At 36.8% G+C, this 22,661-nt stretch overlaps 1 protein-coding gene across 6 annotated transcripts in view; it reads left to right on the top strand.

The window, feature by feature from the left end:
• CACNA2D3 (calcium voltage-gated channel auxiliary subunit alpha2delta 3) overlaps window positions 1–22,661 on the top strand; it is a 405,672-nt gene that overhangs the window by 150,824 nt on the left and 232,187 nt on the right. For all 6 annotated transcript variants that reach the window (XR_010433489.1, XM_064667663.1, XM_064667662.1 and 3 more), the window contains one exon: window positions 16,232–16,394. Coding sequence is in view for 5 of the 6 variants with exons in the window: in XM_064667663.1 (XP_064523733.1) it covers window positions 16,232–16,394 (163 nt within the window). In the remaining variant the exon portion in view is untranslated. The remainder of the gene's footprint in view (window positions 1–16,231; window positions 16,395–22,661) is intronic.

The following is a 22,661-nucleotide window of genomic DNA, read 5'->3' as shown; positions in this document are numbered from 1 at the left end:
CTTTGGAGTAACTAAAACGGAGAGGGGACGTACTGTAGTATAAGGTTTCCAATCCTGTAATTGCATATGAACTCCTGCAATATTCCTTGCAGTCTGGAGAAGTGCAGACATGGACTGTGGCTGGCAGGCAGGGTGAGGTGGGGAGGTCCCTGCAGTGCAGGGTTGGCTCGGTGGTGTTGCATCCGAACCTGCTGCAGGGGCCAGGCCAGCCCTGGAGAGTTCTTTGTGGGAAACTCTGGGCAGAACACCAGGGTGGGAGAAGACTGTGCTATACAAGGATGAAAGTATGTCTGTTGTCAGAGTGGCAGCTGTGTGCATATTCTTCCCCCTAATTAACTAGTTTTTCCCCCTCCCCTCAAATATTAAGTCAGGATGTTTTCCTCAGGTGTAGAAGGGCAGACATTTTGAAGGAAATTAGTTTTAATCTAATAAAGTCTGTTCCAGGACAGAATTTGCAATAAGCATAACCTTTTATAAATAAAGCTGAATATCGTACAACATACAGAATTTAAGAGAAGAAGGGGGAGAGTACATGACCAAATATACTCAAATTTTTTGAGTAAATACTGGAACAAGGAGATTTATTCCCCCATTAGTGCAGGTATATAACTCGAGGGCCAGTAAGTGCCAGATAAACATGAACTAAAAATATAAACAAGTATGGCTAAGAGACAGTTTTTATTTTCAGAGTTTTTAACACCCCTTCGTATGTTGAACCTCGTTAAAAATTTGTACTACACAATGACAACAATATGATAATTGATGAGCTTATATATATAATCAATGATCTATATGCTTTTTAGCTGACAAAAGCAATAATCTAGGTAGAAAAGTATTAGGGATTGTTTATATTAAGATCAACACAATTATTATCAGAGTAAGAAGCTGTGATTAGACTCAGGAATGTGACATAAGAGAACTTTTAGCATTATGATGTGCCATTTATAATGTGATTTGTTTATTCATTTTTTTTCACCTGAGTCCAGTTTTTCTATGATTATCCTTTGTGATGCTGCAGTGTAAGATATTGCTGGTCTGTGTGGTCAGCTGCAGGGCCACGAGGAGACTATTTGTTGTGGTCTTGAGAGCAGGGGGTCTGTGTAGTACAAGGCTCCCTCTGATGCTATAGGCTCTTCTCTTAATAATGTTAATTAACTGGGGCACAGTATGGTGTAGGCAAGGTAATACAGCATCCGGCTGACCTTTTTTAGTCTCTGAATTAAGAGAGTTTCTGCCCTGGGCTGTGCTGTACAGCATAGTTATACTTAATCATAGCAGAGGTCACACCAAATTTAAAGCCAAATGAAAGATTTGAGAATTAAGCTGAAATACTGAAGTCACTCAGGCACTTCCCCCCCCCCCCCCCCCCCCCGTCTCACTTATCTTTTCAGGAGGCATGTGGAATTTTGGGCAGAGTAGGACCAAAGTCATAATTTCTTTTCCCATGCTTTATTCCCTATGTCACCTTTTTTCCTCTGTTATCTTGCTTTCATTTTATTTCATTTGTATGAAATACACACCAAATTCAGAAACTGAGTATCTAGTAGGAATGTATTGCTCTTGCTTATTGCAGGTAAGTAAACACCAGTGAGGGCATGTGCTTGCCAGGGCTTTGCAAACCTTACGTTAAAACTTGTGGAACCAAGCCAAGCATTGATGGATTCAGCTATCATTAAAAGCTAAACTTCCATGAGATTTTTCCTAAGGTTCACAGAACTCTTCAAGCAAATTTGAGCCCCGTTGCAGTAATCTGAGGACTGATTTATTGCTCTGTCTCAAACTCTAAAGTACTTAGGGTTTCGTGTTTTCAGCATTGCAATAAGTAAACTTGGAAGATTTTTTAGATCTGATCCTGACACATAGCTCAGCACAAAATCCAGAATGAGCCAGAATAGAAATCAAAACTGATTCTTCTCAAACCATACAGATGAAACCTGCAGTTGTACTTTCTTAAACTCTGTATTATGTGTCTTTCAAAGGATTGATAATAGTTTGTTGCTATTTTACAAGTATAGGCAAATAAGAGTTGGCAAACAGCCTGGTGAGAAAGAAATGAGAAAGAGAATGAAGGAATATAGGTACAAAGAAGCCATAAGCCAACCACCCCCAGAACCATACTGTGAAATGATATGACTAAAATATGTGCATGGTAAATAGTGTGACATTGAAAAATGAAACATTCAGTATTACAGCCAAAGGAGAAAAAAAGCCAGCTCCCAAAATTGAGTTCTGGCAGTATGTTCTGAGAGTGGAATAGGCATATGCTTGATTGCAGTTTGGGTGGAGAGAAAAGAGATTCACAGAGCCCTATTTCAGTTCTTTCTGTGTTTTCCCACAGTATGAATTAATCACATCTAATACTAATTATATACTTGCAACATTCTGAATTCCTGCATCAACTGTGGAAAAATGCGAAGATGTTTCCAAGACTGGGGCAGCTCTAACAATGAATCCATGGATGTGCTTTTGCAATTGTTTGCCGTGCGTCATATTCAAACCCAGTTATGTTCTGCACATTTACCCTTCTGGACTTTGATGGTGATTTACACTGCTAGGGAAGCAGTTGGGTGAAACCATGGCTCAGAAATGTGGAAGCCTCATATAAATAAATTAAAAACAGGCGCTTGATTTCAGTGAATCACAGCCTTTTGACGTGTGTAATTTCAACACATGATTGTCACCAGCTAGTCAACCTCTGTGACTCATGGGGATGCTTCAGCTTGACAGAAAATGTAAAACGCAAAGTGGGGTTTTTTTAGCTATTCTAAGATGCTGTCTGGTCTCCATCCGTACAAATAGGGCAGATTCATACATACTAATGACATATTAAGAAACTATCTTATTACTTATCATTCTGGATTAATGATGCCCTGATTATATTGACTGTAATCACTAGGTGAAATGAAGAGTTACCTCCAGGCTTTGAGATACAGGCAGGTAGTTATTTTGTTGCTGCTAAAAATAGAAGCATGGCCTGACTACAGTGGTGAAATTATTTCAGGAGGTAAATCTGAGAAGGAGTTAAATTCTTTGTGTTGTTAATGTTGGTCTTGCCTGGAATTAGACAGTGTTATGCAAGCTACTGTGTGAAGATTCCATCCCAAGGGAACCTGTTAGGGAGCTGAATTGGTATGATCATGAGGTGCAGGTGCTGCATTCAGAAATGGCAAGTTTGAACAGAACTGTTTCAGTATGGCCTGTTAGGAGCTCAGACAGGGACTCTGATTGCTTCGTATTGTTCTAAGGGTATATGTTAGATAGAGTTCCAGTGATGCTTTGAGGGGCTGGTCATGCTGTGGGGGATTTTTCATCAGCCAGTTTCAGTCCTGCAAATATGACAAATGTGATAATTCCCATCTGGAGCCTGTGAGTCAAGACTGATCTCTCCCCTGAGATATACAAAATGTTGATTTTGGTTTTTTTTTCCTGCATTTTTGGCAAAGTGGTTAAAGAACAGTATCTATTGAAAAATCAAATACATTTCAGCAAGATTTTGTTGTGGAAATATGTAGATATGCTTGAATTTTCTGATTTGAAGTAAAAGAAATTGCTGTCTTCAAGTGGGATGAAAAATTTTGAGTTTCAGAAACAACATTAAAATTTCCTAACTTCATTAACTTACAAATTTGCAGTTAATAGCAGAGCTTCAGTTAATAAGACTCCAGTGAGGCTGGTGTAAAGTAAGAAGTTTCTCATTTTGTCTTACTTGCTAAATTTTTTATTTTGAGCAGCCTAGTGAGAGATGTATTTGCTACTTCAGTTTCATCTCCATTTCTTATTAACTAGATTTAGGAACAGGAGAAAGAAAAAGAGAATGAATAGAATAGGAAAGAAAAAGAGGGCGAAGCTTTTCACCTGTCATCTTACAGCACTTCAGCAGTTCTGTGAGAAGCTGGGCAGCCCTTTGTTGGGATGTACACAGGCTGTGCAGGAAATTCAGGACTATCGGAGCTAGACAGGAGGAGAACATTGGTGAGCTAGTCTTGCTTCTTTTCATGGACAACTGTAGAGGGATGGCTGTATTTTGAGGGCTGTCTTCTCTTTTCTTCTCGTTTAATATTTGCTTGACAGAGTCCTACCCTTCAGTAACTACTCTGAGGCTCAGGTAGGAGAAGCTCCAAATTAACACTTGAACTTTGCCTGGAAGACGCCGGTGTTGTGCATTAATACTTTGAGCTGAGAGCAAAAGGAGGTGGATTGAATGTGTGGGTCTTGAACTATCAGCACTCTAATGTCTTTCTAAGTGTCCTTAGTGCAGACCAGGCAGGTGATTTCCCTTTGGCCACTGCTGACATGAATCCCTGGGAGCTGAACTCTGCCAGAACTGCTGCTGCAGAGAAGCACTAGAAGTTGTAATTATTTCACCTTCTCAGGCACAGTCATCCACAGGATTTGGGGAGTGGGTATTAAAATGTGTGGTTGCAAACCCTCTTAATTCTTCTGTACATAAAGGTGGTATTGTATCAGATTAACTTCTTAGTCATGTATATGTTCCAAGATAAAGGGGCAGCTATTGTTTTCAGCTGCAGCACCCACCATTCACATCAAAGTCTCTGCATAGCTGTAACAGAGATGAGAAGCTTTTTTTAATTGAATGTCTCATTTCCTTGAAGTATTTAGGGCTTGTCACTGCCTAACTGAACCCAAGATGCTGACAAATATGCAAGTCATTTGTAAAGCAGTTAAAGTACAGGATATATATAAGTAGAGACATTCTTCTGATTAGAAAATAATCTTGTATTAATAATAAGTCTTCCTGTTGTAAAATTCTTTCTAAATACAGTAATATTCCAAATGGAAATTAGAGATATTTCAGGGATGACATTTCATTATTCCCAATCAGCTTTTCTATAAACAAACTGCAAATTTTCAGTGTCAGCATATAGCTCAGGTAAAACTAAGCTCATATTTGTACTCTGAGTCCCTGAATGTTTCCTGAGGAGTTATCCATGGCATATTTCTGTTTTCAGATGATGTGTGTTACATTAGGCAGTTTGAATGGTATCCATTAGCATAAGCCCTTCTGTCTTTGAAAATATTTTTGTCACTAAAGTTTATAAGTCTGGTTTAGGTCTCTGTGTTTGTTTAAACTACAGATCAGTAAATGGCTGAGATGTGTATTACATTTCAGGGTTTCTTCATGATATATTGTATTTATTGTTGTTCAGATCTCTGTGTGGTCTAGTCACGCTATCTGTTATTTCAACAAAGTAGCTAATGACAAGCTGGTTGCGTAATGAAGTGCTTTGGTGGCTCCTTATTTAGGGAGGAAGGATCTTTTTCTGGCAGTTGAAGGCTAATGTAACAATATCTAGTGTAATTTCTCCCTTGGAATCTACATTCAGTAAGTCATCTGTGTAGTAAACTTATGTCCAGGAAGCCTGAATTAATAACCTCTGGGTCAACCCCACAAATTTTTCATTATTTCAAATACCTTTTCCTGTTGGTTAAGCCTTTTGTTCAGGATGACACTGAATTGCAGTGGTTAGATGGCTTATGAACTGTGTTTTCAGGAAGGACTATTGACACTACAGGTAATTTTTCTTGCAGACTCGAAGGAAACATGAAAGTAGGAGACATTAAATATAGTAATTATCCATGAAAATAACCATTAAAACAGTAAATATGATTACATTTTTATGAATATTGTTTTGGCTGTGGCAATAAGCTCAGAGTCAACATATTCAAAACTGATAAATCTTTTCTATAAGACAGTATATTTGCACTAATCTTTATTTCTACAATAAATGTTTAAAGGCAAATTAGGACATTCCTGCTAATTAGAGTTAACTAATTTATATAATCTTTTTACATTCAGCTTTTCCCTTTAATGTAGGCACATGCAAGGGAATTTATATACCTGCGTATCATGTTTTCAATTAAGAAGACAGTAGCAATTAAGAAAAAATGCTATGTTTGTGTCCTTAAAAGTACCATTCTTCAGATGATGTTCTGGAAACAAAAGATGCAGGGTCTTAGATAAACATCTGTTGGGAATGAAGGGTTCTTCATGTTTTTTACTAGATGAGCATTTCAGACTCATTTGCGACTGGATGATACTGTACTCTCTCTTGTTATTTTCAATTTATTCTTTAGCAGAGACAGGAAGGGAACACTGAAATAGAAAATTAGGATGTTTAGAGAGAATAACTAAAGAGAGCTGCAAAAGGGTTTTTAATTTGTTTAGATGGCTGAGAGGCCCCCTCGTGAGGGATCTTTCCTGCTGAGCTGAGGGAAGTGCACAAAGACTCCGTGTACCCAGTCTGGGCTGCCACTGTCTGCTGGGGACTTCCTCACATCTCAGCAGATGCTTCAGAAAGGCCCTTCCTAGGAATGTTTCTTGGACTCCTTTTGGAGATATTATCTCTCCCACTTCTTTAACCTAAACTTCCAGTGTTTGTAAACAAGACTGAGAAGAAGCTGGATTGTGGGATAGATGGTTCACAAAACTACCAGTTATCCCATCCCCTAGATGGGTTTCAAACAAGAATGTTATGTCTTTGGTTTTTAAAAACTGTTTATCTGTTTTAATTTAGAATAGATAAATCTGCCACACAAACTAGACCTGGAACATGGAAATGATAGTGGTGTTTCTGAAAATCTAAATGATTTTTTCAGTTGCATTCAGAAAGTCTCACACTCTGCTCTGGTTTGGCCAAAACTCTGAAGTTATGTGCAGGAGTACAATAGCAACGCAGTTTACAGCACAGTGAGTGCACTAGGAAATTGTTCTGTGGTTATGAGACTTTAATATAGTGAAGAAATAATTGTCCAGGTTCCAGATAGTTTCATGATGTTGCTCTGACAGGTTCAGTTTATATGTGTTCTTCTGTTGATGCTCTTACATTTATCATTGTTAGCCTGTCCTTGCTTGATGTGAAAAATGGTTAGAAGTTGAAAACATAAAGAAACCATTTTCATATTTCGTTAACTTAACTCTTGGGCTCTACCATTCTCTTATTCACACAAATTCAGAATTGGAATAGTGTGCAGGTGTTCATTTTACCCATGCAGATATTTTGCAATATCCAAGTTCTTAACCTGCCCCTCTTTCCACCCTCCCTCACCCCCTCAGCTCGCTCCCAGGGCAAATATAAACCAGTATTTGATGCAAATCTGCCTCAGCTGGTTTATGTGGATTCTGAGTTTCTATATCTAGGATTCATGCTTGCTGAATGAAGTCAAGAAAAGACTTAGTGTGTGACATGAAAAAGTATTTTCTTTGTGTCTTTCTAAAACTTTATTCATACAATCAGTGCAGAACAAAATTTTAAGGAATCAGAGAAGTGATACTTGCATACTCTCTTTGCGAGATGTTTTTAAACACTTCAAATTCATTTTATGAATAAAATAGATGCCATTGTCCTTCCTCTTGCCTCCCTTCCCCCTCACTCCAGAGACATGTGTTTCTTTTATTAAATTAACTCATCATCATGGTTTTGTTATTTCAACTGTGGGCTTAGATGACCAAATTTCTATATTGCTTGAGAGAGTCATTAATCATTTGAAGAGGATTTGTATATGTTCAGTTGCTCAACATCTCATCTCTCACTTTACTCCCAAATAAATTCAATAATGTTGCACGTGTTCTTTTGCTTTCCTTTGTGTAGTCAATAATATTAATTTAACCTCCTGTGTGTTGGTGGGTGGTTGGGAGTAACAAAACAAACATGGGACTGCAGTGAGCACCATGAAATTTTGTTCTGTTCGAGTTCTTCACTATTTAATTATTTTGATTATCCCCTGTTGGTTTGAAGAAAATAAATCTGGTAAAGTGCATGTTTAATTCATCATTCAGAGCCACGGTTAGTGTTCTGATGTTGACTGCTGGATCTCAACTGCTTGTTCCTGTCTGTATTTTTGGGAATAGTTATTAACCCCCAGCCCAGCACAATGCTATATATAGGCTGTGTCCTGACCCTGGGCACATCTTGTAGGAGGCAGCACAGCTCTTGCTGAGTCCAGAGCAGCATTATATGCATGCTTTAGACTGAAGAGTCTGGGTTAAAGTTGCTTCTCATGGGAGACAGAGAAGATGCAGAGCTTGAGAAATATTTTTTCCTCCTGCTTGGAAGTAGGAATGAGGCACTTAGGGCATACGACTGTAAAAAGGCACAGAGAAGTCAGATACTTCTCCACTGATAATTAGAAGCAGCCTTGAGGTTGTCATCAACCTGAATGTGTCAGATGAGCTGAACATGCACGAACAGCACTGATTTCACTTGAAAAGTTTTCGTCTTATCTGTTCGTGAAATAGTTTGCTTTTCTCTTTCTATAGCGCATTTTAAACTGTATGGATGGTTTTGGGTTTTTTTAATGTTCTATACTGAGCACCATTCACTGGTTACTTTGTGGTGGTAAGGTGAAAAAACTTCAGAAAATATTAGTGTATTGATTTTGAAGCAAGTCTGTCATTTTGCTATCTTCTTTGACAGAATATTCTTTTACAGAATTACTTCATAGAAGTTGTTGATCCTGCTTGTTCACTAACTTGCTATTAGCTGTAGGGCTTTAAAGAGAAATGAAGGAATCCTGTGGTTCTAGGCAGCAATAAAAATGATATTAAAATGAATTAAAATCTTGCAGATTTTTTGCATCTCTAATGATACACATGTTATAATTTGTTTAAAAAGGTCGGACCCATAAAACTGGTTTGGGAAATATTTGAGTTAGTGGAATTTAGAAGAAAGACACCCTGACAACCTGCTGGCATGTGTTTTGCTCTAAGTATTCTGCATCTATGATTAGTATCCCACATTGGGATACTACTTCTAAAAATAAAATGAGACATGGTGAAGATTTTTAATGCTCTGAAAATATTATTAATCTAGTCATGGCTTACCGTGTAATGTATCTCAGTTTTCCTAGTCTGAAAAGGGAGGATCACCCTCGTAATGGCAAGCTTGATACAAGTGTGTTCAAAAGTGTTTTAACATCCTGAAGTGTTTAGAAGTACTTATTAGTCTTCCCTTGTTTTCTTTGATCTGGCACAGAGCTTGTCCTTTTGGAGTGAAAAGTTTTAGGTTAATTGCTGCTACTTCCTAAGTGTTGTTTAAATAAAGCCTAAAGAACCTCTCATGTTTATTAGCAAGAAAAATGAGCCTTTTCTATTAGTGTGTTTCTGAATTGGAAGCATTAAGTGTAGAGTTCTCTGCCATGTCCATCAGGAGTGAGTTGGGAAGAAGGATCCTCAGCAGAAGTGCAGAGCCAAGGGAACTCTGACTCCACCAAGGCCAGAGTGGGAGTGCAGGAGGGAGCATTTTGGATGGAGCTGAGAAGGGGCTGCCCCAGCTCCAGGAATGTTCCTGCCATGCTCACTCAGCAATATGTGCAAGAGATGATAAGCGTTACCAAAAGACAACACTACTATACTGGCAGATTTTCCAGGTTGGGGATTTTTGTCTTTTTGTTGTCTCCCAGTGTTTGAGTGTAAGCTCAGTGACTGCACCACAGGCCTTCTGGTATTGCTGGTACTTATGTGGGTCTGAAAGGCTCAGCCTTCACAAATTCACTCTACCATTGCTGTGTTCTGGTTACAAGATGATTCTTTTAGGTCAGGAAATTCTTGATTAAAGTTGCTCTTGAAATTTTCAGTGAATTGCTTCCATAGTTTACTCCAGCTCTGTAGGACCGTGATCCCTGGCTCTGAACTCGTTCCTCCGTGCCAGTGGCATCTTTTTGACATACACCCACTGGAAGAAGGGAAAAATTATGGTGTCACTGGAGTAGGGATTTGTTTTGTTCTTTAACAGAAAGTATTCCTTGGAGGTTTTTATGTGTATGAAAATGAACACACTGAACACTCGTATTTCTAGACAGAGCAAAAACTTCAGATGTCCAGTAAAGCTCATCAAGGTGTCCAAAATGTCAAATTAAAAGGTCATTATGGAAACCTTTCCTCCTTCCTTGTTCTGTTTACTAAATTTTAGAGTGACCAAAGAGTTTTTATTCAGTCTTGTGACAAAGAAGAGACTCTCAAGAACTTTTGTATATAAAAACAAATATTTTTGAAGCTATTTATCTGTAAAGGAAAAGGAGGCTCCATCTGAAACCGGTAACTTAAAGTGATGTTTTTTAACTTTAGTGGGTGATCTGAAATAACCATTATAATTACCTATTACTTGCCATGTTCAATGAATCAGTTAATCCTTACAAGACTTCTGAGACCTTGATGTGTTATCAATTTACATGCTGCTATAATAGATTTTATACTGTAATAACGTATTACTTATTTATCTTCTTTTAAGGCAATTTTAATAGGGTAATCATATTGGGAAGGAATATATAGCCTGGGGAAAGGTCATCTCAATTTGATTGTGTATGAAACAGATTAGTATTTTTTCAAGGATGCAAGTAATGTTTCTGTACAACTTCCATAATTAAAGAGGGACTAATGACAATATTTCAAATCCCAGGTGTTTTTTGAGCCTTGCTATTGAATAAAGACATGAAAAAAGGGGAGGAAAAAAAGTGTTGCATGTTTCTACAGAGGAGCAAGGAGGAACCTTCAGAGAATAATTGGACATGATAAAGATTGTATCTTACAACAAGTGATGCTGTTTTCTCAAATTTAAAAGCTTTTTAAATTTCAGAAGTTTCTGTTGAATGAGGCAGTTTGCTTTTATGACCTTTTATAGTTGCTCACTAAACAGACTAAGTTATTAAATACAAAATCTTTAATCATATGCTTCAAAACATAAATTCTCCTTACTGCACAACTGTCTGAAGAGACTTCTTTGAGCCTTGAAAACTAATGTGTATTCAGACATCTGCCTCTTCTTTAATATGAGTACTAGAGTGGAGACTGTTGTCAATGTGTTATGTAGTAGGAAAGCCTCCCTCAGAGTGGATAGCATTTCTCATTTTAGTTTTTACCTATCATGAACATTTCTGTCCTCTTTAGAGATATATTCCTACTTTTAGAGGTGTGTCCTCAAAGTCTTGAGAAAATAAATTTTTCCTTTTTTTTTTCTTTTAAACTCACTGATGATAAGAGCTATTTTGTTGAAACTGTCATAGATATTTCAATTATTGTTCATTTCTAGCTGTCTGTGCTATTAAATGCTGTTTTGCTTTCTCCTTTGTTTTCCTTGTTATTTGCTGCTGCTTCATTTCTCTCTGATGCTGCAGCATTTTGAGGTTCAACGCAAATGCCATAAATTTTCCTTAATTTAGTATCTTTCAGATACATTCAACTTTCTCTTTAGATGAGTTGTAAGGCTGCAGAAACTCTGTGAAAATGGTTATTGAATAGTTAAGAATGATCAATGTAACCCCAATACTGCTCCAGCGCTGACCCTTTTGTGCAAATTGTTCCTAGTTGCATTCTTACACCTTTCTAGTCCTCATGCCTCTGTGAATGAGACTTTTTTTAATGCTGTCTTGATAAAAATAATTTCTATACTATAGAAAAAATATATCAAACTAAAATTGTGGCTTGTATTCTTTCATGGTGTTAAAAACCAATATACTTAATTTTAAAATGCAATGAGCTGGACTGATACATGTTTGCTCTTGTGTGCCAAGTGCTCTCTAAGTTACAAAGGCAATTTTGCATTAGAATGTATTTTTAAATTGAACAGTAAATATTTATATTTAAATAAATATGCTGTTTACAGTGTTAACAAATATTTGATAAATAATTTAAGCATCATGAGATATTTGTTTACAAAAAGATAAATGTAAAAGGCAGTATAGAATGTCACTCCTCTACCACAGTTTGTACAATAACTTCCAATATTATATCTAAATTACTGAAGTCTTGTTTCAGCCAAGTATCCACTGTAATCAAGGTTCTCATTTAGTCGAGACATTATGCCAAAGTAATTGGCTAAGCTGGAATAGAAAACTTCAAAGTTTCCTTCTTACCTTGCACATCATTTCTCCCATGTAACCCCATGGTTCTCATTGCAGGCCACAAACTTTACTCTTCCCCAGTTTTTCTTTGATATATTTTTAATGGATTAATTTTTATCATAATTAACATATGTCCATGGCAGCCATCCTAAGAGATCATACAGCACCCAGTTTTTTACTGTGGCTGAAGCTATCTTTTGTTTTAAAACAAACTTACTTTTGGCTGTCAGTGTGAATGATCCTGTAAAACAATTTTGTGATTGATTTCCTAACAGCCCCACAAGTCTCTGCCTACTCTGATTACAGCACTATGCCAGAGCAGTCTGGGGTTCTACAGACTATTAGAATCTGTGATTCCTTGGGATGTCTCAGATATGGTCAGCTCCTTGCTGAATGGTCCAGTGCTTGTTCTGTTGGACACTAGTCTGTTTATACTGCCTTGCATTGGGAAGGCTTTCTTTGCAAGGGTGAAAATGAAAGCTGAGATTGTTATTTGTCCCCATTTTTTATGGCCTTACTCTGTCTTCTTCCTTTTGATACAATGTGGGATTTCAAAATGGTAGAACAAACCCACAGAATGATGCAGATGCTGCTAAGGAATGTACAAGCAAAAACCCCCAGTGTGTTTACTTGAGCAAATTTAAATGCACAAAAGTATAAAAAAGTATATATAAAGTATAAATGTTGATATTTAGATCTAAAGATTCAGATAACATGAATGACATTTCCTTGCTCACCTGCAGGTCTACATGTAAAGTTAATGCAAATTCACCTGTTGGACAAGTCACAGTAGAGCCTGTCTCTGCTCTCACCCTGGATAATTACCTTTTTATTTATTAGACTAATAAGTTTTTGGCATGTTATATTCTGTGCACTCAGAACTCACCTAGTTAAGGTTACATCAAAGACTGACCTCCATTGACAAGATTAAATTGAAGTCATTTTCTCTAAGAGCTTAGGTGGAGTATTTGTGTTGTCAGCAAACAGGACTTTATCCTCTTTCTCCTGGGCATTATCTCGGATGCAGTGTCAGAATGCCAGATGGATTTGCTTTAATATTTTTTCTCCAGTTTTTAATATTCTTCTATCACCTTTCAGCTGTCGCACTCAATAATTTCTTCAGAAAAGAAGTGCCCAAAAGATGCCACTGTATAACAGCTCTGCTTTAAATGCTGATCTTTTTCAGTAGTTTTTTTGAGCTGTATTTATTACCTGATGTTTAACCCTTAGAACTTGCAGGACTGCATTAAATATGGTTCTTTTTGTAGGCTTCTCACTCGCAAAAAACCCCTCAACAAACCAAAGCCAACCCCCACAGATGAAACAGGCCCCCTCCTCCTCAGGAAAATAGTAATTATCCACAGTACCATAAGGACTATTTTTATGCTACAATTTACTTTAAGCCTCCCCCCATAAATAATTTTATTTTGTATACACTTGTAGAATTGAAAAGAGAAAATACAGACTCAGACCAATAAATCAATGAATACTAAATAAACTGAAGAAACAATGAGTCCTAACTACTCTTAATTGTAAAATAAGTAGTTTCTTTTTTTTTTTCTTTTTTTTTTTTTTTTTTTTTTGAATACAGAGCAGATTTTAATACTTGGCTAGCCTTGCTACTTACAAAATGTGATGGAGGAGGAAGTTTACTAAGTAACTTCTTTAGAAAAGGAAATAGCCCGCTGAATGAAAGGAAAAATAATGCTCTTTTAGAGGTGCTTTCATGTATATTCTGACATACTTACTTGAAATTTGTTCATTTTTCCTTCAATTTGCAAGTTATTATAAAAGCCATGTGCAAGTAAAATTTACATCCTTGAAATCACTGAGTCTGCATGTGAATTACTGTAAAAATTATTTCATGATATGTAACTTAAGTTCAGTTAAAGAACAGCAGTATATTGCTACTCATTTCAGTACAGAATCTTATGAAGCTTAATCATCTTTCTCCTGAAGCATAATATTTGAATTGAACTTTTGTCTTACAATTTAGTAGGTGTTGTGAATGCTTTCAATGGCGGTTTTAAATAAGAAAAAAAGAAGACCACCCTCCTTTCATTTCTCTGTAACAATCTTGATAATGTTTATAAAGCCAAGAAGCATCATGAAAACAGCACAATGGCTTATCTGTGGTTTCAGCAGTTGTGGAGGTGGAATGTGCATGTTCAACAGAGAAAAAGGGAAACAAACCCATGATCTTAGGGACAAGAAAACAAGCACTTTAGAAGGAGGATGAAACAATCATCCTCACCCTAAGGGAACTCAGCTGTCCAGGGACTGTGAAGATAGAGGTGGATGAAGAAAGAAGTGTGAAAGATATAATTTTATTTATCACTGTACCCCCAGGAGATGGAATATCAGCCTTTCTTCCAGACTTAGATAGTATCTGATATATCATGGAAAGCTACACAGCTTACTTCTTCCCTGCTTGGAATTGGAGTAGAACTAAACTTTACAACAGTCATTAGTGCATTGCTTACTGTTGGAAGGAATATTTAATTACTTACTAGGATGGGAAAGAAGTGGAATTTCCAGTCTTCTGCCATGTATCTCTGGCTTTGCAGAAAAGATAAGTAAAAAGCTGTTGTCCCATGTGGGTGGCAGGCATGCAGTGCAGTTCATGATCCATGAAACTGGATAATATGCAGAGATAGAGAAGGTTTCTCCCAGATAGGATGAGAACTGGTGTTTCTTGGGAATGATCATGTATCTCCATCCTTTTGGTTCTGGTATGACAGGAATCAAATCTATAACAGTGACAATCCATCAAATGGGAGAGAGAAGGGTGTTGGATAATTCTAATAACTTTAGGAATTAATTAGTTAATGGCAGTACAACTGTGTGCTTTTTTCCTAGAACCTTAGGATTCATTAGCTGTATGTATTCCTGAGATGTATGCAGCAGACTATTTGGCTCATCTCAGTATAAACCAGTGTCAGATGTTTAATCATGTCAGATTAATTTCCGTTAAATTGACTTTCAAATACTGATGTGTCCCAGCCTTTGTTTTATGTGATTAATGGTATGGGGAATGCTGAGTTTGTCTGAATATTTCTGTCATACACACAAGGTCCTCCAAACCTGACATGCAGTGAGCTCCTTTGTACTCTGCTTTCATTTAAAATTAAAGTGATGGGTTTTCCATTTTGAAAACCCAAAAGCTAAAAGAGAGGGGTAAGGAAGGCTGCTCTCCAAGTAATCTTCCATTTAAGATACTGTTTAAATAATTAAGCCTTTTAATGGAAGTGTATAGATTGTAAGATTTTAACTGGTTCTTGTTTAGTAGAATGAATTGTGTATCACACTAAGAAAGAATGCTGTGAAAAACCTTGCAAGATTTTGTACTTGCTGGTCTGTTTTAGCTTTGCAAAGAGTGTATTTATCCTTGTACAGATCGTATCAATAAGTATCATCTATGAATGCATAGATTTATTTTTAAATATTATATGCATTTACTCTCAAATGGATAGTCAGGGTAGAAATTCATATTTAAATTAATGTGATTCTTCAAATATGCTAAACTTTAGTCTCTTCATGTTAAGAAACATATCACAAACTCTTGCCAAGGGTTAAGGTTATTTAGGAGGTTAAAAAGTAGTCTGCACTGTTTGTTGCCTTCAAAGCTTGATAGAATTTCTAGTTAAACTAGGTCATAAAGAAATCCATAATTTTATCTAAATTACTTTTGCTTATCTGGTTATAATTCTGTACAAAATAGGCCAAATACTCTTCAGGAATCTTTAACAGAGAGACAATAATTTCTTGTTCAAAATAAGTCACTATGAAGATATGTCCATATTAAAGTATGCATAATTTTATAAAACCAGCTATGATAAGCATTTCTAAAATTCAGCATGAAGAAAATAATTTAAGGAAGTGTCCATCAGTGTACACTGGGTAAGCAACTACAGCTGTATTAATATTCCTATGAAGTAAAACCACTTTTAGTTCATGAAGGCCTAAGTTCAGCAACGATAGTAGTTCTTGAACTGGTGGAAATAAGCTCAATAAAGAGATCATCATGAAATAATCATCCAGGAAAATATTTAAATCTAGAAAGCTTTGTATTAAAAATAGTGTATATTATTGTTTATGATCAGAGTTTTTGTTGGACTGCCCTTAATATTTTCAGGGCAGCCAGAACTGAGGTAATATGGGGTTTTCTTGAAATGTATTGACAAATCTGTTTTCAGAAAGGTACCTGTACTAGGACTATAGAAGGAATCTGAGGGATGGTAAAAATTTATTTTTCTGCTATTCTAGGTGGTGATATATGTCAGGGTTTAATCAATGGATTGATAGGTATGTTAAACTATTCAGATTTTTAAGCTGAATGTGTGTTCTGAATACAGACTGTGGGTTTCTGTTGTAGTATGAATACTTCAATGCTGTGCTCATAAACGAACGAGATGAAGAAGGAAACTACCTGGAGCTGGGGAAGGAGTTCATTCTGGTGCCAAATGACCACTTCAATAACTTGCCTGTGAACATCAGTCTGAGTGATGTCCAAGTACCAACCAACATGTACAATAAGGGTAAGAAAAAAGCTGTTTTATTTAATCATTCCACTGGCTGAACTTAGGAACATCCTTGCTTTAAAAATGAAGCTGTTGATTAGCTGTGTATTATCTGTGTTTTCCAGTTGGCAATAAAAGTGAAATTTCAGTGGAAGAATGTTTAAAGTGTGACAGTTCTGTAATATATTTTGTCCTGTGGCAATTTAGCAATTTATTACGGTCAATGATTTGCATATTAGACTGTCATGAATTCTGCCATGGAGTATGACAGAATATGTTTATTCTTATGAATTATTTTCCAGAATCTTCAAATAATTTGATCAGAGCTTACATTGCCTCTTACCAGTTGGATTCTACCTGCGCTGAGATCTAGATGTGTCTGTGAAAGACATAGGATAGATGGGAGGGGAATATTTTATTAGATTTCTGCTTTCAAGCTTCTGGGAATATTTGTAGCTGTGTATATTCTATTATGGCTCTATACACAGCTGCTGTGAGTTTTCAGATAATATTTAGAAGGAATAAACTGCATTAAAATTTCTACTCCCTTGCCTATTTGCCATAGGTGCTGGATAGCACATAGCACTAACCAACAGCTACGTTAGATAGTAGAAGTGATGGACTTAGATCTAAAAATTGGCAATGCAAACTGAACTCAGACACACTTAACTCATTTTTCATTTGCCACTCCCCTTTGATCAGACAGCACAAAACTGTATTTTTACAGTGCTTGTGCAGCACCTATCTATTTATTTTTCTCAAGCCAGTAATAACAGAAAAATTAAGAAGGAAAGCACCAAAGTTTCCCAACGATGTCTGCAGTATGTGTGTCATTGGTCTGTAGAAGGCTGCCTAATCTCATTGTGTGGTTCCTCTTCCCTTTTTAACTATACTAAAAGACAGCTAAAAAGACTTTAGTTAAATGCTTTCCTCATAATACATTCCAGGCTAGCAATTGTGGTAATTCATGCAAGGATATTGGGTAATCACAAATGGAAGGAGAATTAGTTCAGATAGGTTGGGCTGGTAAGAGAAGCTGTTGGCGTGACAGCTTCTCTTCAAAGTTAGGATTCTGACTTGAGAATCTTGAGAAGCCAAAAATCATACAGTGATGTTTTAAACTAGGGACTAAAAGATAACAGAGCTTCCTAGAGATTATTTGGAAGGTTGTGAAATGATCAATGCGGGATATTTTGAAAAGATTTGGAAAGTGCTTAAAGCTTCTAAAGATACCAAACCACTTCTTTGTGCAGGTGCTAATGTTTATTTAATCAAGCCTGTCTATAAATTAATTCATTCTAGAACTGCTCAGGAGGAAAAAAAATGGTTGAAAAGGGATACAGAGGTCAGGCAACCACGTGTTTCTGGAGAAGCACACTAACCTGAGTAGTGAGAGCAGTAGAACTAAAGGACGTTCAGTTACATGATGTGTCATACTGCTTTGGATAGAATATGTTTTATATGCTGACTATTTATAGTTAAAGGCCAAAGTCAAAGGGCTTGTTGAATCTTGTTTTGGCCTCTAATACAATTGCCTGTAGAAATGGGGAAGAGGGAGCTCTGTGATGATTCCTGTTTCCACACCATCTAATTCAAACCATCCAAAACCATTGCTTTATGCAGCTGCAGAAGAAAAGCATTTTTTTATCACTTAAATGTATTCCAACTGCAGAAATCTAGTTTGTTGCTGACATTTTCCTTGCACATGGACATGATAGTCTCGGTTTGGAGTCTGTCAATGTGTGGAAATGCTACTCTTGCCAAGAAGAGGACTGTATACTTAATTTTTTTTTTCCGAGTTCTGTAATGCAGAGGGGTGATAACAAGTTAATCAAATCCTAGCCTGAGGGTACAGGCAGTAGATATTGATAGGTTTACAACTGAGTGTCTGCACAACACCATTTCTCTAGAAAAGGCCTGTTGTTCATTTCCAGGTTATGTTTTGGTTTATCGAATTGCTAGGCAGAACCACAGCTCAAACAGTTGAAAACAGATAAGTGTCACTGAATAGTTAAACACAGGACTCTAGAATCAGCATAGAAAAAAAATCAGCTCTCTGTTTGTAAGTTAATTCTCACCTTTTTCTTTAATTTTTGTTCACTTAGTTGTACAGATAGTGACAGGACACATCGAAGACATGAAAATGTGCCTTAGACTGAAAGGCTTCAGGAGCTCAGTTCATTTGACTTATTCAAGAAATGACTAAAGGTTTAATTAGTTGATCTGGAGTTAATTACTAATACCAGACTCTATAATCTGGTTGACAAAGATTGTAGAAGATCCAGAGGCTGAAATTGGGTTCCATTATTTTGCAAATTGCACAACTCAGTTAAGTTTTGGGAAAAACTTTGGCCTGGTCAGCTGCAGGATCACAGTGATCCCTCCCAGCTGTAGAATCCCTAAAGTGGATGGTCACAGTCCCTAACTAGGCTCTCAACGAGATGGGCTTAACAATCATGGAACATCAATACATTTCTATTCTTATATATCTTCTGGCTCTTTCAGCCTCTTCATAAAAAAGCTTAAAAACATTGATGGTAACAACAGGACTACCTAATTCCCATTCTAAGGGAATATTCATGTTTAGAATCTGAAAATAAAAAGCAAAAGCAGATTTCATTACATTTATGATGAAATCAAGAAAACTTAAGTACCACAAATATAAAATCTATGATACCGAAATTTAACATGGAACATTTTGAAAAATAAAATAAAAGCCACTAAAAATGTCTGCCCACCTAAAAGTAACTCTAGTGCCATCTTTGATTACAGACTGTATGCACCTACTGTAAATGTATATGGGAAGGTAGGCTAGTGAATTTAATAAAGAATCAGAGATTTGCATTTACAGTTCTCTTGATCGTCATTGTAAAATAGAAAGGTCTTGTCTGGTTATTGAAGTGCTTTTATACTTTTCCTTCCCCACTTCTGCTCACCCTCGTTCCCTGCTTTCTGCGTATCTTACAGATCACATCAATAATGTCAAAAATAGAAACCTTACTGATCTTTGAAATATAAACCCTATGCAGCCCAGAAAACTGTCTTTTGACATCCCTATGATGTTCATATAGTGGAGGAATTCAGAGCAAAGAAAAGTGGGATGATGATGCTCTACACTGGAGTGTATTTCCCTGTCTGTACAGACACACCTCACTTTAGGCTACTTTGCAGCAAAGCTGTTGGTCCATTTAAACTGCACAACATTCTCATGGAATTAGGCTCCTTCATTTTTCCTGAAAGTGACTGCTTATTATAAAGTTTTGCTTTTGAAATGTTTAAGTATGCATGGGGAGTCTAAATCTGTCACTGCATTTTGTTTCTTCTCTTTAAACACAAAAGTGTGTTTGTTTCCTACAGCCTCACTGCCTGTAGCCAAAGGATTTGCAAGGCATTATGTTTTTAAACAATGAATAAATAATTAAGATTAAGAAAGAGGTTCTGTGACAGCTGTCTTAGCAAGCAGTAGCTCTTCCATCCACGGCAATTACCAACTGTGTACAGATTTCTGACAGAAAGTAGGGAAAAGGTTCTTAGTGAATTAATCATATTCATATATTCATAGATGAAAGAGGAGGGAAAGGAATAAGGCATTTTTTCATTAGAAGGAAAGTCCAACTTTTAAAAGTACAGAATCAGTGTGAACCCAGTTTGGACAATGCAATACCAAGGCAAAAATCCAGGTGTGAGAGCAGGTGTATAAAAGGCACTGCCTCATTCAGCTGCTGGGGGTCTTTTTTTAATTGAGTTTATTTACATGGGTTATGTAGCAGCACAAAGTGCGTTCTCATGGCTCTTATTTTTTTATGCCTCCCCTATTATTTTAGAATGTAAGTGATTTGGGACATGCTACTGTCTCAGACATATCTTGCATATATACTTCCCCAGGTATGCATTCCTGAGATACTCGTATGACTTTCTACATGTCAGTCAGTGTATTTTGAACAGCTGTTGTGGAAGAGATTAGTAATAATGAAAAATGATTAATGATTTAAAATTTGCATGCTTGCAACATTTGATTTATTATTTTATGAGATGCCAGTAAGTATATTCAGAAGAACCTAGGAATGTGACATATAATTAACAGGAGCAGTTGGAATGTGGGCTGGGCTTTCTGGCAACCATCCATGGGGAACATGGCAGTCGGATTGCCACTGGGAAGAGTAGGATTGTATAATGGATTTGTGTACATGAGGAGATGATAAAAGAAGACTCAAACCGGATCTTGCAGATGTTGACAGTGTATAAAAGTAAAAGAAAAATACAGCAGCATTTTACCTTTTGTTAGTACGAGAATATAGGTAGCCAAGACCTTACATTCTAAGTCCAAAGTATGTGCTGTATCTGAGATGAAGAACCTACTCCAGTCTTTTTTTTTCCCCTAAGTCCATCTCACCTCATATTTACCCATAGTTGTGTAAATGACATATTTTCTGCTAATGAGTTTGCACTCAGCAGTTTTTCAAGTTCATGGAAGAGGCTTATGAATACTTGGATAAATGTGGTTTTCAGTGGAATGTAGAAGAAAAGCAAAGCCAAGGTGGGGGTGAATGTGTCCTGGTGACATACTCTCAGACAATTCTAACATTATGCCACCTGTGGAAAAGCAAAGTACAGGACCAGGAGTGACACACAGCAGGAGCTCATCTGCTTACGTCAGCATTGCGTGAAATGTAGAAAACACAAGAGGGAAATCTCAGTATCAACTGAAAACAACTCCTATTTTTGAGCTTTTGCAGTTGGTCTTTGTTTATATGATAAGGTAAACTTTACGTTCACTGTTTGCAGAAAGGGGAAAAACTCAGGTTCCTTTCTTTTCAGTGCTTCAAACATTTCTGGACAAAAGCACTTCTCCTTGCCCTTTAAACTGTCTTTCTCTTGTACCTTTCTGTTGTTTCCCTCAGGTCCTCAGACTTATATTTAGCAAAATTTACTCTCTCATTCTGCTAGTGTTCTTAGTCATTAAAAACAGTTAGCTTAATTCACTAACTAACAATATTGACTAATTAATTTAACTGGCACTAAATTCTCCTTTATCAAGTAATTGTGCAAACAAGAGAGTTGGACTCCTTGAAGCCAGTAATGTTATTGTTGCAAAATCAGTATTAGATTGCAATTGCCTCTTCCATTCCTAGGAACACAAACAGGCAGCTACTTAGATGCATCACAGCAGCACCTGCCTATCTAGAGCACTTTTAATCCTTTTCCATTTCTGGGGAATTACTCCAGTGCTTCTTGCATGTTTCTGAGACTTGAACTTGCAGAATATTTCCAGAAAAAACTGTAAAGAATTCATAGTGATTTATAAGTTGGTGCACTATGAGTTTTCTCAAAAAGTGTCAATTCTTTTTGCTACCTTTTGTTGTAATTAAAAGTTAAATAGTTAGAATTTTGGATTTTAAAAAGTTTGGTGACAAGAGCATCTCGTGGGAATCAGGGGTAGCTAATAAGATTGTTAGGTGCATGCCTTTATAATTTGATTGCCCCTTTTGCAGTAGAAAGAGACCAACAAAACTAAATAGGTTCTAATCACAGCTGGATAAAATAAAACACTCTCTTTACTCAATCTGTTTAGATTCAATGTGCTCAGTGTAATAATTTCTTCACCATGAGAAATTTAGAATGAAGGAGAGACTTCTGTGCCTGGGAGCTTTTCCATGTCTAAAAATATTATTTATTTCTAAACCCCTTCTGTCTCATAAAATCTTTACTGTAGCTCTGCCTCTAGATTTGATCTGGACTAAAATATTACACTCCCAAAGACAACCTTTCTAAATGTTCTTAAAAAATAGAAATGCCTTTTAGAATGAGGTAAGTTTTACTTTCCTCATTGGTTATCTGCTACCTCCATTTCCTTTCTTTATCTTCCCAAGAAGACACAAAAATGAATGTGGTTATTCAGGCCTACTTTAGTGCTTTATTCTTAGGTGAACTTGCATAGTTTCATCTTTGCACTGACTATTTCATTTGTTCCTGTTTAGGCCTGTACTAACACTTTGACAACTGCACATTATGCTGATTCCCTCATCACAGTTTTTTTCTCCTGCTCAGTGAATAACATTTTCTCCTATTTTCAATTGTGAACTTAGATCTCTATTTTCTGTATGAACTATTCTTGCTTGATCTCCTTTGTGCTTGTGATTATGACATGTAGCTTTCTCTGAGATGAATTACATATGAAGAAGTTGGGCAGTGTCTCAAGGCAATTGGATGTATGATGTCAGCTGCAGGTTATTGGGAGATGACAAAATGCTGCTTTCTGCCACTTGTTCTTGCTGGGTATTACTG

The sequence above is a fragment of the Pseudopipra pipra genome, chromosome 11 (genome assembly GCF_036250125.1).
Source record: "Pseudopipra pipra isolate bDixPip1 chromosome 11, bDixPip1.hap1, whole genome shotgun sequence".
Classification (NCBI taxonomy): Eukaryota; Metazoa; Chordata; class Aves; order Passeriformes; family Pipridae; genus Pseudopipra; species Pseudopipra pipra.
Note: the sequence above shows the minus strand (reverse complement) of the source record. Positions and strands in the feature narration are given on the sequence as shown.